This window comes from Oncorhynchus mykiss, chromosome 12 (genome assembly GCF_013265735.2).
Source record: "Oncorhynchus mykiss isolate Arlee chromosome 12, USDA_OmykA_1.1, whole genome shotgun sequence".
NCBI classification, from domain to species: Eukaryota; Metazoa; Chordata; class Actinopteri; order Salmoniformes; family Salmonidae; genus Oncorhynchus; species Oncorhynchus mykiss.
In genome coordinates, this window is record NC_048576.1 from 34640575 (window position 1) to 34656882 (window position 16308).

The following is a 16308-nucleotide window of genomic DNA, read 5'->3' on the forward strand; positions in this document are numbered from 1 at the left end:
TGCCACTTATCTATTAACCACAAACACACGTCTCTCTCAGTATCAGCCTGTCCACACTGACCCCTACCTCCCCAGCCAAATTCACAGAACAACACACTGAATAAGGGAGGATGGGCTGATGGAAGCTGGAGCTGAGAGGGAGAGTGAACCCTGGCCCACTACTCCATGGGACCCATAGAGATTGCGTAAACTTTTTCCACATTCTGTTGTGTTTGTTGCGTTACAGCTTGCATTTAAAATTGATTAAATTGAGATTTTGCATCACTGGCCTACATACAATACCCCATAATGTCAAAGTAGAATTATGTTTTTACACATTTTTACAAATTAATTAAAAAATGAAAAGCTGAAATGTATTGAGTCAATAAGTATTCATCCCTTTTGTCATGGCAAGCCTAAAAAAGTGGACTCACTCTGTGTGCAATAAGTGTTTAACATGATTTCTGAATGACTACCTAATCTCTGTACCCCACACATACAATTCTTTAAGGTCCCTCAGTCGAGCAGTGAATTTCAAACACAGATTCAACCAAAGACCAGGGAGGTTTTCCAATTCCTCGCAAAGGGCATCTATTGATAGAAGGGTAAAAATTTAAAAGCAGACTATGAATATCCCTTTGAGAATGGTGAAATGTTTAATTACACTTTGGATGGTGTATCAATCAATACACCCAGTCGCTACAAAGATACAGGCGTCCTTCCTAACTCAGTTGCCGGAGAGGAAGGAAACCGCTCAGGGATATCACGAGGCCAACAGTGACATTAAAACAGTTAGTTTTCTCCTATCACAGCCATTAAACTCTGAGGATGGATCAACAACATTGTAGTTACTCCACAATACTAACCTAATTGACAGGGTGAAAAAAAGGAATCCTGGACAGAACAAATATTCCTAAACATGCATCCTGTTTGCAATACGGCACTAAAGTAATACAGCAAAAAAAGTGGCCTTTTAGTCCTGAATACAAAGTGTTTTGGATTTCCCCCAAACGTTACAACACATTACTGAGTACCACTCTCCATAATGTTCAAGCATAGTGGCGGCTGCATCGTGTAATGGGCATGCTTGTAATCGTTAAGGGCTGGGGAGTCTTTCAGAAAAAAACTGAATTGTGCTAAGCATGGGCAAAATCCTAGAGGAAAACCTGGTTCAGTCTGCTTTACACCAGACACTTTACACCGGAATTCACCTTTCAGCAGGACAATAACCTAAAACACAAGGCCAAATGTTCACTGGAGTTGCTAACCAAGAAGACTGTGAATGTTCCTGAGTGGCCAAGTTACAGTTACAATCTACTAGAAAATCTATGGCAAAATGGTTGTCTAGCAATGGTCAACTACCAATTGAAAATAATTTTGAAAATAATAAATGGGCAAATGTTGCACAATCCAGGTGTGGAAAGAGCTTAAAGACCTAGACAGACTCACAGCTGTAATTTTTGCCAAAGGTGATTCTAACATGTATTGGCTCAGGGGATTGACACATATCTAATCAAGATAGAGTTTTCTTTTTCATAAATGTTTTACAAATGCTAGAATTTCTCTTCCACTTTGACATTCGAGTATTTTGTGTAGATTGTTGACAAAAAAATGACAATTAAATCCATTTTAATCCCACTTTGTAAAAACAACATTTTGAAAAAGTTAAGGGGTGTGAATACTTTCTGAAGGCACTGTTGCTGACATTTATAGGAGTTTTTTTTTTCTCTAGAAGAGATCCATGCCTAGACGGCTGCTAGCCAACGGTCTAGGGCCATACATAGTCTGTTAAATCTACTCAACGAAGGATAGCTGAATTACTACTTCGGTCCCATGGCACACTCAACTCACATGTTCGCCTAATCGAAACGCATTCCCTCGTTCCCCCAACATGCCTGTTAAGATCCAGGGAGGTGGTCAGGTCATTAATCTTGCCCTGCTCTTTGAAGAGATATGGCGAGACCGAAATGGCCGCCCATTCCATATATAATGATCTGCTTTTGATCCAGCCCATAGGGTTCTGGTCAATAGTAGAACACGACATAGGGAATAAGGGCCCATAGGGCTCTGGTCAATAGTAGAACACGACATAGGGAATAAGGGCCTATAGGGCTCTGGTCAAAAGTAGTGCACTGTAGAGAATAAGGGTGCCATTTCAGACGCAGATATAGATTTATAAATACAGAGTGGGAGGCTAAAACAGACTGTCTGACATTCAGCACACATACATCATAAGAGCAGGACAAGGACTAGGCTGAGGTACAGCTGAGAGGAGCCATGTCAACGGGTCCATCCTAGACGCCACACTCTATTGTCATGGTGATGATGGCTAGGGTATAGGCTCGACTCAGACTGAGCCCCCTGGCTGGGTTACACAAGCGAGAGATCGGAGGCATTGTGTTGAGGAGCAAAAACAACCTGAACCTGGTATGTATTCAGCGAGATGAAATTGCAGATAGAAATGTAATGAATAGAGCTGATTCCAGACCATCTTAGTAGTTCTAAACAATAAAATGTATATCTGAACAGACCCCAGTTTTTGCCAGGCAAGCAAGTGCATATCCTATCAGGTGTGTGTGTAAAGGGTGGTGGTGTTTTTCTTGAAGCTCAGTGGCATGACATTTACATTTTAGTCATTTAGCACAGGGGTTCCCAAACGTTTTCACTCAGGCCCGTCTTCCAGCATTGGGGAACATCCTACGCATAGGAGGCCTGCGAGCTACTTGTAGCTGGCGATCGACCTGTTGGAGACGCCAAGCGCCACACACAGACACTTGTTCATACCTCCATAGCCGAGGTTCAATACCTCGAGTGGACACAAGTAGAATTGTATTATCTACTCAGTCCCTTTGCCGCAAATACCACATAACCACAAAACTAGTAAACCACCCTAGTAAATGTAAACGTTTCTTCCTCCTTTAGCTGTTTGAGATGCACCTTTGTAAAAAAATATATTATTAGAATTAGGGGATGGTAAAAAAAAGTGTAGAATGGCTGAGGTGCTTACCTCCTCTGTTAGGGTCCATGGGAGCACCACCTGGTGCAGTTTTGGTGGGCTCTCTAACAGCCTTCTGTGTAGTAGGCTCAGCTTTGAGGGGCTGAGGAGACTCTGCAGGCAGGACAGGCTCAGGGGCGGAGGCCGGCGGTAGTGGCTCCTCAGTCGCCACAGAGGCAGCCTCGTTGGCCATGGAGCGCGTGGTGATCCTTCCCTTGCGCCGGCCCTGGCTGTTGGCGGTCTTTCTGCCGCGTGGCGTGCTCTGCTCCTTTCCGTCCTCGTCTTCCCCACCGTCACACTTGTCTTTGTCTTTGCCGATGTCCCTGAATGAGATGGGGCCAAAAGGTTTTACCTCACCATAGCATGGCTGGTAGCATAGCATCAATAACACATCATTAAAACTGTGGGTCAAGGGGATTCTGCAGTTTAAAAGCATGAATGACAGTACTGTTATACATTATTAGGCACATTTTGACATTCATTTGTTTTATATTCTACTCAACTCCTATCCAATGGACATTTTCAGAAACTGTACAAGCCTATTGTTTTGCACAGATGAATGCTTAGGAAAAAGCCATTTGCAGAGTCCCATCAACTGGATTTAAAAGTCAATTTTCATTAGCAGGTTTGTTTTACAGGCACTTGCAATGAGGCTGCCTCTCATTTGGTGGTTGGTAAGGACACGAGTCATGACTAACTGCTGCCCACGGATCCAGCTGGGTAAACAGGCAGGAAGTCATCTGGCTAATGGCTTAGTGTTATGGGGCCAAGATGGCCGCCACGCGCTCCTCCCCTCTCAGAGTCAGCTCTTTCTCAATTCGCCTTTCCTTTCAGCCTTTATCCATCTCAAAATTAATTGGAGAACTTCTGAGGGAAAGCAGGACACAAGTAATCAAGGAAAGACGAATTGAGAAAGGGCCAGAGAGTGCTCGTAAGCAAGAAGTAAACACAGGCCAGGTCAGAGGGAGGAGTACCTTCCTTCCTAGAAGAGCAGAGTCAGTCGACAAGGTCTGATTTCCATTTAGGCCTTGAGGGAGCATTTCAAATACCATTCTGCCTTTCTGCCTTGGTTTTATGGTTTTTCAAACTGCAGGATAGGCGGAACATTGAAAGCAGTCCGTCGGTGGGTGTTATGCTCAGCCTGGCCATCATGCCAGAGAAGGGCAGTGGTTCGCTCCCTCTCGCTCTCTCTCTCCATCTCTAGCTCTAGCTCCGTCCCGCGCTGGTCTGATGTACATTACATCTAAGAGGGATGATGATCCCTGTAACAAGGCTCCAGAATTCCTGTTGCCTCAACTGATAGCTACAATTTACTGGGAGGTACAGATTCTCCCTCGAAGTGTCAGAGGGGGGTCAGGCCCGAGGCTGACTCTAGCTAGGACTCTAACAGCAGTACCTGTGGGAAACCTATGAGCAAGTGTATACACACACACACACACACACACACACACACACAGCTATTCAAAATTCACCTGGAGTCCTCCTTTTCATCTTTCTCTTCCTCTTCCTTATTCTGCTCGTCCTCTTTTTTCTCCAACTTCTCCGATTTCTCCTCTTCGATTTTGTCGTCTGACTTGTCTTCTTGCGAGGGTCGTGTTATTTGCTATAAGAAAAAAAAAAGAGCAAAAGGATATACACATTTTAGCTAAATGTATTTTCAGTTGGTAAATATATACCTGCCAACTCAAGAGGATCTCCCTATATGATAACTCTGCTCAACTCTCATGATGTCACAGAGAGCACTCTAGTCTATGCAAAGTCATCATGATGACGTATAGCACCTCGAAGTTCAATCTGGGCCAGAAAGTTTACAACAAAACCTCAAGGCAGCCCATAGGTAATTCACGTCTAGTTTTGAAAAAAACTCTGCCCGTGTTTGAATTCCTATTTAGTGACTGACTGAGTGGGGCTAAAACAGCACGCCATGACCCACATCCCTTTTAAGGCAACAACAACACAATAATGGAGTGCTAGAATAATACCCTGTAGGAAAGGAAGGATTCAGAAGGAAAAATAACAGGCACTGGCAGTGTCAACAAAATATCAAAGCAATACACTGACTGTCCTATAAAATCACAACAAAAGTCTTAGAGCGACCTAGACATGATATACCATGTCATGGCCTATTAATGCACTCTCCAGCCAAGGGAAGCTACAAATCAAACAGCAGTTAAGTCCATCTCTCCATTCACCTACATTTATTGTTGCAGCAACTGCCCAGCCTACCACTGATGCTAAAAGTTCACTGTGAAAGAAGCAGGAGTGGTCTGCGGCTTAATTCTTCAGACTAAAAAGAGAGCAGATTGACTGCCCCACTAAGTGAACAACAGTACAATGTCATAATGTGATAAGTCTAACTTCCCTAGGGTTATTCCCCCGGCATCAGGGCAGTCCAATTTCCTCAAAGCTAGCTAACCAGATAAGAGAAGAAAGGGAACCAGACAGAGGGAAAGTGGAGTTTAACAGCCTGGTCATGCACCCAGTGTAGATAAGATTAAGTCTATGACCTCCTTTGATGATCTTCACATGGAGAGGGTGTCCACAGGATCATGATACACATACAAACATCATAAGTACAATCCAGGCCATTGTTCCGCCTGAAGTCCGCCTGTGTAGAAAATCAAAAGCCTCACATGACTAAATTAAGAAAATTACAGCGAAATAGATTGGGTGAGTGAGAGGGTGTCCTGGTCCTGAACCCATAACACGACCCGACTAAGCGAAAGCCGAGTTCATGTACTCAATCATATAAGTCATTACGATTTCCCATGATAACTAGTAATCACGTTAGCCTACAGTATGAATGCAGATACTGTACAAACCACACTTTTCTTTTGCAGACACCAAATCAATATAACTTTTGGCTACAAAAGTCAAAAATACTGATGCACCAATGAGAAGAATCTTAAATGTTGTATTTATAAATACTATACCAAACATTAGGAATAGCATCCCAATAGTGAGTTGCACCCCCCCCCCCCCCCCCCTTTTTTCCCCTCAGAACATGGACTACAAGGTGTCTAAAGCATTCACAGTGATTCCCATTTTGACTCCAATCTGGGAAAACCTAGGAAGGGGGTGGACCATTCTTGATACACACAGAAAACTGTTGAGTGTGAAAAACCCGGCAGCATTGCAGTTCTTGACACAACGCGGTGCGCCTGGCATGTTTTGCCCATTCACCCTCTGAATGGAGCACATAAGGAGCCCATGTCCCAAGGCTTAAAAATCCTTCTCTAACCTGTCTCTTCCACTTCATCTATCTATAACACAGTTAAAGTCAGAAGTTTAAATACACCTTAGCCAAATACATTTAAACTCAGTTTTCACAATTCCTGACATTTAATCCTAGTAAAAATCCCGTTTTAGGTCAGTTAGGATCACCACTTTATTTTAAGAATGTGAAATGTCAGAATAATAGTAGAGAGAATTATTTATTTCAGCTTTTATTTATTTTATCACATTCCCAGTGGGTCAGAAGATTACATACACTCAATTAGTATTTGGTAGCATTGCCTTTAAATTGTTTACCTTGGGTCAAACGTTTAGGGTAGCCTTCCACAAGCTTCCTACAATAAGTTGGGTGAATTGTGGCCCATTCCTCCTGACAGCGCTGGAGTCAGGTTTGTAGGCCTCCTTGCGCGATAATGCTTTTTCAGTTCTGCCCACAAATTTTCTATAGGATTAAGGTCAGGGCTTTCTGATGGCCACTCCAATACCTTGACTTTGTTGTCCTTAAGCCATTATGCCACAACTTTATAAGTATGCTTGGGGTCATTGTCCATTTGGAAGACCCATTTGCGACCAAGCTTTTAACTTCCTCACTGATGTCTTGAGGTGTTGATTCAATATATCCACATCATTATCCTCTCTCATGACGCCATTTATTTTGTGAAGTGCACCAGTCCCTCCTGCAGAAAAGCACCCCCACAACATGATGCCGCCACCGCCGTGCTTCACAGTTGGGATGGTGTTCTTCGGCTTGCAAGCATCCCCCATTTTCCTCCAAACATAACAAAGATCATTATGACTAAACAGTTCTATTTTTGTTTCATCAGACCAGAGGACATTTCTCCAAAAAGTACGATCTTTGTCCCCATGTGCAGTTGCAAACCATAGTCTGGTTTTATTTATGGCAGTTTTGGAGCAGTGGCTTCTTCCTTGCCGAGCGGCCTTTCAGATTATGTCGATATAGCACTCATTTTACTGTGGATATAGATACTCCTTTGCGGTTGTTCTGGGATTGATTTGCACTTTTCGCACCAAAGTACATTAATCTCTAGGAGACAGAATGCATCTCCTTCCCGAGCGGTAGGGCGACTGCGTGGTCCTGTGGTGTTTATACTGGAGTACTATTGTTTGTACAGATGAACGTGGTACCTTCAGGTGTTTGGAAATTGCTCCCAGGGATGAACCAGATTTCAGATTGATGAACCAGAATTCTTTTAATTTTCCCATGATGTCAAGCAAAGAGGCACTGAGTTTGAAGGTAGGCCATGAAATGAAATACATCCACAGGTACACCTCCAATTGACTCAAATGATGTCAATTAGCCTATCAGAAGCTTCTAAAGCCATGACATCTTTTTGGGGAATTTACCAAGCAGTTTAAAGGCACAGTCATTTCAGTGTATGTAAACTTCTGACCCACTGGAATTGTGATACAGTGAATTATAAGTTAAATAATCTGTCTATAAACAATTGTTGGAAAAATTACTTGGGTCATGTACAAAGTAGATGTCCTAGCTGACTTGCCAAAACTATAGTTTGTTAACAAAAATGTGTGGAGTGGTTGAAAAACGAGTTTTATTGACTCCAACCTAAGTGTATGTAAACTACCGACTTCAACTGTATATGTAGTTAGAGAGAGAGAATGCCAAGAGTGTGCAAAGCTGTCATCAAGGCAAAGGGTGGCTACTTTGAAGAATATCAAATAACATATTTTGATTTGTTTAACACTTTTTTTGGGTTACTACATGATTCTATATCTGTTATTTCATAGTGTTGATGTCTTCACTATTATTCTACAATGTAGAAAATAGTAAAAATAAAGAAAACCCCTTGAATGAGTAGGTGTGTCTAAACATTTTTCACATAGTGAATGTTCATAACACATAAGCATACAAATTTAGTGGTAATCCTTTTTGATGCATTCACTAACAGCAGTAGATACTAGATAACAAAACTCCTGGGTCAGATGCAGATCTGGGTCAGACAAGTCCAGCAGAGGGATTGAGAATAGAGCAACATTCTTTATCATCATTGCTGGCAAGGGATACCAGCAACTCCCTCCCTCCCCCTCTGCCTGATGCACGAAAGTGCTGTTCTGGAACAAGTCTGGCTATGCCAAACCAAACATCCCATGCTGGTACCAGATGGGGCTAACGAAGGTCAAAAGCCCAATGGTGAGCAGAGGGAATGAATCAGAGCGTATCAGAGAGTCAGAGCGAGCGGGAGAGAGAGAGTCAGAGCAAGCGGGAGAGAGAGAGTCAGAGCAAGCGGGAGAGAGAGAGAGTCAGAGCGAGCGAGCGAGCGAGCGAGACAGAGCGAGACAGAGCGAGAGTGAAAGCGAGAGAGTCCGAGCCAGAGAGAGACCGAGCCAGAGAGAGAGTGTTGGATAGAGAAAGTCAGAGTGAGAGAGAGTGAGTCAAAGAGAGAGAGGGAGAGTTACAGAGAGAGAGGGAGAGTTACAGAGAGAGAGTGAGAGCCTTGCCATTGAGAAGGGTAGAACACAGGAAAACCTGTCTCCCTGTAGAGGAAAGGCTGTGTAACCACTGCACAACAGCAGAAACAGAGCTGCATTTCCTGACATTTAAAAAAAAATATATACACTGCCCATCCTGTTGAGGGAAGACGCAGAGCGCTGTGGGTTGGCAGCGCACTACATTGCTGCCTGTCATAAAGATGAAGGACAGTGTCTGACAGACCAATCAACCTGCACATGTCCTCTACTGTATGCTTATTGTGATTGTTCAATGTATGGTTATTTTGACCCTTGGTTATTGTTGTTACTGTTGTCCCGTTGACCATTTTTTCATATTGTAAATATCCAAAGTAAGCTTTGGCAATATGTACATTGTTACGTCATGCCAATAAAGCAAATTGAATTGAGAGAGAGAATTTAAAAAGGATGAGTGTGACTGCATGAAGATGACATTGGGGGGTGGGCTCCCTCTATAGACAGAACACAGCATATAGACCACTTGGCCAAGTAGACGTTTTACTGAACACAACCCACAAAACACATTTGCAACTAGAACAATCTATTGCTATTAGACAAGTTCAGGTTATAGGTTAGCTCCCTGTTTCACTCTATTTAAAACATTTCAGTTCTCTATTAAAGTTATTCCTCTACACTAGGGTCCTGGTGGGGTCAGGGAGGTCCTGCGTTTGTTTTGGAGGCCATCTGCGCACCACGATGGCTTTCCTGCTTTATCTCCCCATTCTGCTCAAGTGCTTCCAGTGCTGCCTTCCACACTACAGATGTAAAAAAAACACCAGGGTTCTACAGAGCTTTTTCCCCCTGACCTGGTTTTAAATTTCCCCCCTGCTCGCTTTTAGCTGATTCACTAGCGCTGTTTGAGTTAGGAAATGACTGAACCCCAAGTCTTTTCCTACCCTGGAGTTTTTAAATGGGGCATCACACACACACACACACACACACACACACACACACACACACACACACACAGTAATAAGAAAAGAACAGGTGCCTCCTGAGTGGCGAAGCCGTCTAAGGCACTGCATCACAGTGCTAGAGGAATCACTACAGATCCGTGTTTGATACCGGGCTGTGCCGCAGCCGGCCGCGACCGGGAGACCCATGAGGCGGTGCACAAATAGGCCCACCATCGTCCGGGTTACGGGAGGGTTTGGACGGCTGGGATGTCCTTCTCCCATCGCACTCTAGCAAGCTCCGGTTTGGCAGGGTCGTGTTTTGGAGGACGCATGGCTCTCGACCTTTGCCTCTCCCGATTCTGTACAGAGTTGCAGCGATGGGACAAAACTAACTAGCAATTGGATACCACGAAATTGGGGAGAAAAAAAGGGTAAAAAGTACCACAAAAAAAGGAACAAAATAAACTTCAAAAACACCCAACTACTTACTGACTACCGCTAGCTATTCTATCGTCTACCTAAATTCAGTTCAGTATGACCTTGACTTAAATGAGCTGGGAAAACAGAATAACCCTTTAAGAAAACACTCTCCATCTAGAATTCAGTCGGATTTGGTTTCTTCGCCAAGAGAGCAAACAGAATAACCTTTACAGAAAATACTATCTACTGCTAGCCATCGAACACACCTAACTACAATTTAGTTTGACCTTTTATGATCCTATGAGCCAATAGGCTAATCCAATTAGACAACAAATGCACTAGAATGTCTGTCCTCCACTTCACTGCACTCCAGACCTGGGTTTAAATACTATTCAAAATAATTTATAATACTTTATCAGTGCTTTAATGTGCTTGCATGTTTTCATGGACAAATAGAATAGTCCCAGAACTGCAAAACCCACCCATTTGGCACTCCGGGCAGGTTAGAGAAAATGCTCAAAGTATCAAATGAATAGTACTTGAACCTAGGTCTGACTCAAAAACAGTGGCTCATTCAATCTTAACCTGCATGTCATTGATCCAGGATCCAGTTCACTGTTCCAAGTAGGCACCTGAAAATGTAGGTTGAGGGCAGGGCTTGGCTCTCTTTGGTATCCAAAGCTAATGGGATCTGCTTGACTGCTGCCAAGCGATTAGGAAAATAACAAGGGAGAGAACCCACATCTTCTTGCCATTGCAAGGAAGCATTTTTTTGTTTGTTTAACCTTTATTTAACTAGGCAAGTCAGTTAAGAACAAATTCTTATTTTCAATGACGGCCAGTGGGTTAACTGCCTTGTTCAGGGGCAGAACGACAGATTTGTACCTTGTCAGCTGGGGGATACGAACTTGCAACCTTTCGGTTACTAGCCCAATGCTCTAACCACTAGGCTACCCTGCCGCCCCATTGTTGAGAGTAGTTGTAAAGACAGACGTGGCAATTAAGATTTTCAACTGTCCGCAATGTATATTTCTCCACTTCTTCTCCTGCCGTCTGTATGGTGAGTGTAAAAGCCTGCCACTTGCTGTAGATGAGAGAATAGCATCCATGTGGCTTTTATTGAGGGTAGTAATTCCCATTAAACTGCACAGGGATTTAGTTCCAGCTCATGTCTAGGTCACCTTTAAGACTCCATGACATGCGCACACACGCACGCGCCCTTTGGCCCTGGAGGACGTGGCTGGAGGAGAAGGTCAGCAGCCTCTGGCACCTCATGAAATAACAGCCATTCCAGTCAGGAGGCATTTCAACATTCCGCATTGCCATGCAGGGAGCCAAGCAGAGGGACACACAACAGGTTTGGTGGAGAGACAGACATTTTGGAAATACAAGTGTAATGTGAATGTTCTTTGTGTATGCTTTTCTCCAATGTACAACTGTTTGGCAATTACTTTTAACGCTATAACTATGAGCTACTACTATTTCAAAACAGATCCATTCTACATCCAATGTCTAGCATGAAAAAATATGAGATTTCAATAAAAAAGGAATCGTTACACTAGCACTTTGAAATGCTCTTGAACTTCACTAGAGTTAAGTAAAGACGGGAAAAGCATGCAGTCCCTGTGCTCTACATTTTCGCTGGTTACTGGGTCAGTCCTGAACATGATGAATGATAGAAAGGGGAAAAAATGACTCACACAACCTCTAAAAGGGGCTGCTGAAGTTCCTCTCCAACTCCATTTGCAGGCAGCAGGCACATTTGTACAAGCAACTAGCCTACCGTACATCAACAACAACAGCAGCAAAAACCAGGCACCGTGCACTGCAGCCATGAGACTGTGTGATTGTGCAACAGTACAGAAAAAAACAGGAACTGTACTGAAATCCACAGTGTTCCCTGTTGTAACTAAACGTGTGTTATAAGCAAGTTTAAATGCAAGCAACTGTGGCTGTCCAAGCAACTGAAAGAGAGCGGGAGGGAGAGCAAAAGAGCACGAGGAGAAAGAGATCAGTCGAGCAAGCAGAGAGAGACAGACAGACAACACACCACAGTACTAGCTTCAAAGTCAGTAGCGGCATACCTGCAAGCTCATTTGTCGTTCATAAAAACCTTGTTGCCAATGATCAAGCCACAGCCTATAGGCGTAGCAGGTGTGAGTTTGGCCGGACCCCCGGAGGTGGTAGTGATACCTCCATTGCAGCGGTACAGATACAGCAAGACAGCGGCACCAAAGCAGAGCTCCTTAGAAGGGCTGCCTGGCCCCGGCACTGCTGCACATATTCCAGGAAAGCATGTCATCAGGCCGTTTAAGCCGCCTGAAAAATCGCCCATCTCACATGCACACTCTAATCTATGGGGGGTTACTCAAGGTAATCCCTGCCGAGCGCTTCTCTTTGATTGGCACTCGCAGCAGCATAGCAAGTTTTTTGGGCCTGTCATATCACTGGGGCGTACCACTCTGCTTTTCCTGGGGGGGTTGACTCTCTCGCTCACCGCCCAGGAAAGAAAGAAAGGAAATGGAGAGGGGGAAAAAAGTTGAGCAAAAATTAGTTTAAACAAGCTGGCTAGCCAGCCCTCAGTGCAGACTGTCGGGTTTGTTTTCCTCTTTCTCCTTTTCTCTCTCTAGCTATTTTACTAACTATTTTTCCATTGCTCCCTCTCCCTCCCTCCCTCCCTCTTGCAAGTCACTCTACACACATTCTATGGGGAATTTCAGAGAATTTACAAAAGCTCCAGCCAACGGCTTGTTTGGATCAGCACAACATCCGGCCTGGGCAGGCTGAGCTGCTTTCCACCAAATGACGAGGCCGTGGCATTTTCACTTCACTGTCAATGGGCAGTTTAAATGCATACCGCAATACATGAGTAGACGTTTACTTTATTTAAAAACAGGCAAGTCAAGTTAACAAATTATTATTCACGAAGACAGCCTGTCAATAAACAATGAAGCATTTAAACACATACCGCCCTGTAACACAAAGTTCACACTGCAGTTTTATGAAGCCCTATTACAGAAGAAATGACTTCCTAAAAGCATTTGCATAGAAGGTCATAGTGACTCTGTACTCTGGCAGAGCTAAGCTAACAGTTGTGATTATTGGAATGATTATGCTGAGGGCTGCTAGACAGTGGACATATCTTGCCTCCACTGACCCCAAAGCCAAACTTGTGATCGGTCCTCCTGGCTCCCAGACAAACAGAGCCTTCTCTGTTGTTGTTAAAATACATACATCAGATGATCCAGGGTTAGTGGAGGCTGCTGCTTGCATAGACTGAAATATAGTAAGACAGTCGCTTCCTCCAACTATTTATTGAAGTTGACAGAAGCCAGACAATCCTTCAATGAGCTCTTAAGTAGTAAAAGCAGGAATGTCCACCAACTTGACACACAAACACACTGGTTTATTATTTGATCAAGTAGGAGTACTTCATGCACACATTCTAACCATTCATCTACAGTGGTTCAGAAGTAGGGAAGTCCACTCGGGGCTCCACCCTGTAGTTGTACGCTGTTACCCTGCCAGGCGAGGAAAGACTGATGAAGGTCACCATGGCAGTGGGAAACGCACTAGTGAAAGGACCACAATGTCACTTATAAAATGTGAAGTAACCAACTATAACTATTAAGATACCGTCAATACAACTGCGCCACGCCAATAATTTCTCACATCGAATATACCCCGTTTCTCCCCACCATAATTTATTGTTAAATATTTTCCAGATAAAACAGGGTTATCAGTGATGCAAACTGGTGAGGGCCCAAAAAGATTACAAAGAAAATGTGCACTGAAACATGCAAAAAAAATCTGTAAACTGACTGGGGTTGTCAATATTTTACTAACGACGTAATACCAGGCCAAGTACCACAATACCGAGTAGTATGGTGATACCACAGGGTTTGCCACACCCCTCCCAGGACGCATTTCCCGTTTTCTAAACACTCTGCACAAAAGCCTGTCCTCTACACTTCAACTCAACACATTTACTGTACAATAGAACAGGTTACTGCAGAAAATAGCTGATTTGCTAAAAACCCAAAAGGCCTACCTGTGATTGGACTGGAGGAATATACATGCATAATGATGCAGTAAGGGTTAACACAATAGGCCTATATGAAACCATCTTTAGCCTACTTTTCAGAACACTTTACACACATCATTCTCTCTCTTACACACATACACCATCACTCTCACACACAGCTCCCAAAAGTTAGGCCCAAAAATAATTGAAGGAACATTATAAAAAAATATATATTTTTAAATTCAGATTAAGCTTAGAATAACATTGATTAGGCATATGCATTTTACCTTAGAAGCATCTCTTTGAGTAGGCCGTCTATCCCCGTTTCCATTTGTTCCTATGCAATTGTGCATAGCCAAGCTAGTCAAGTAACATGACTAAACACGGTTGTTTGTTATCAACGAACAACTTGCAACCTGTGAGTAGTATAAAACAGCCAGCGACATGGTTTATAAAATTATATAAAATGTGTGCCAATTCGTGGTAGAAAGGGGAGAATGTAGCTTCAGTAATACGGAGCATAACCTTTGAGTGGTTTTCAGTGACGTAAAGGTGCCTGTAAGCATGACTGTACCTGTGCTCTGTTTTTCCTCTATGGCAGGGGCACTCAGAGGCTGCTTGACAGCGAAGCCTAGTCAGACTGGCCCTGCTTGTTCTTACTGGTGAAATGAAATGATACGTCTCCACTTAGCTCGTGCTGCGAGTTGCTCCAATAATTAAACAAATGTAACAATAAGAAACCCCATCACTGTCTGCACACCCCAGCCTGCCATTATGGCTAAATAACATTTTAAACCTGATGGAGAAGTGCGGTGAGAAGCAGCGGAGAAGGCTAACGGCTGGTTGGGGATACTGCTGGATGCTCACAGCAGTGACACATGATATCAGAATGCTTCATCCAATAAGACATATCTGACATCAGGCTTTGAGCTCTGCTTGATATTCTATTTGAAAGACACGTAGGGATGCATTCTGTGCATTCTGTCATTAATTGAGAGAATGTAGTGATCCCACGGAGAGGATCTGTTCGCGGCCATCACCTCAATGGGTGATGCACTCTGCGCATGCACACTTCATCATCAGAGCCCCGCGGTTGACCTATTTTGAGATCAAAACTGTGAATTTGGTGAATTTGTTTTCATCCCTGTGCTCTGTCAGAGAGGGAGAAGGTGAGAAGAGGTGGACCGGTGAATCAAACCCTGTTCTCCAGGTGGTGGGCGATATTTGGTCTGGAGGCTACAGGCACCACTATTACTAGATCAACCGATTATGACGTCTCTGATGTGGTCCCACTCACTCTTGGTGCTCTGCGCTTCTGTGACCAGATCTATGTGTTTGGTTGGCTGGGGCCATAGTTCATACATAGAATGTTCTGTACATACAGGGCCAGAGAGAGCCAAATGCGTCACTGAGATGCACACACAGGAGCCAGAGGAAGGGCCAGAGGCATCGATGAGATAGGAAAGCCCCATAAGGAAAGCAGAGGCAGTCTATCCTCCTGGTAGACAGCCAGTGGAAAGAGGAGAGCTCAGACACCATACGAGCTGATAGGGAATGAATGATGTAATCAGCTGTTAGATCTATGCTGGGAATTTCAAAACAAGGTTAAATGTTAGTCAGAAACATCCGTCACAGGTGGTGATGAGTCATGGAGATGATCGATCATCGACTCACAGCGTACAACAATTCACAACATTTTACCTGCATTTTGTTAATATTATCATAACCCTGCAAACGTAAACAATGTGTACCAATGATTTTAAAAATCCAGTATGGCAGTTAATAGATGGGACTTGTATTAGTTTCATACGAAGACGTTGTTCCGCCAACTTTACCATACTGCCAACTTTTTTCTGCCTTATCCTTATATCTGAAAGGTATTGCCGGTATCAAAGCCAAAACTTCTAATTCCGCCTAACGACCAAAGCATTTTGGTTAACTTCTGCCTACGGCTTAGTATTAAACGTAGCTGTAAATGGCACACACTATGCTATTCAACTCTTGATAGTTGCTGCCCAGTTAATAACCATCCTCCTACCAGTTCTAAACTTTGCGAGGCATGTCACTTCTCCCATCTCTTCAGAGGCATGTCACTTCACCCATCTTTTCAGAGGCATGTCACTTCATCCATCTCTTCAGAGGCATGTCACTTCACCCATCTCTTCAGAGGCATGTCACTTCACCCATCTCTTCAGAGGCATGTCACTTCTCCCATCTCTTCAGAGGCATGTCACTTCACCCATCTCTTCGCATAGCGCATCACTAGGCATGTA

General features: G+C 43.7%; 1 protein-coding gene across 11 annotated transcripts in view; it reads right to left on the reverse strand.

Annotated features, from left to right (window-relative positions):
• The window catches only part of ncor1 (nuclear receptor corepressor 1), a 123253-nt gene that overhangs the window by 38297 nt on the left and 68648 nt on the right, over window positions 1-16308 (reverse strand). For 9 of the 11 annotated variants that reach the window (XM_036937450.1, XM_036937449.1, XM_036937448.1 and 6 more), the window contains 2 exons: window positions 4447-4577; window positions 2987-3297 (listed from right to left, as the gene is read on the reverse strand). In XM_036937450.1, the coding sequence (XP_036793345.1) occupies window positions 2987-3297; window positions 4447-4577 (442 nt within the window). Of the gene's footprint in view, window positions 1-2986; window positions 3298-4446; window positions 4578-12095; window positions 12401-16308 lie in introns of those variants that run through there. The other 2 variants (XM_036937454.1, XM_036937452.1) reach the window with 2 other exon arrangements.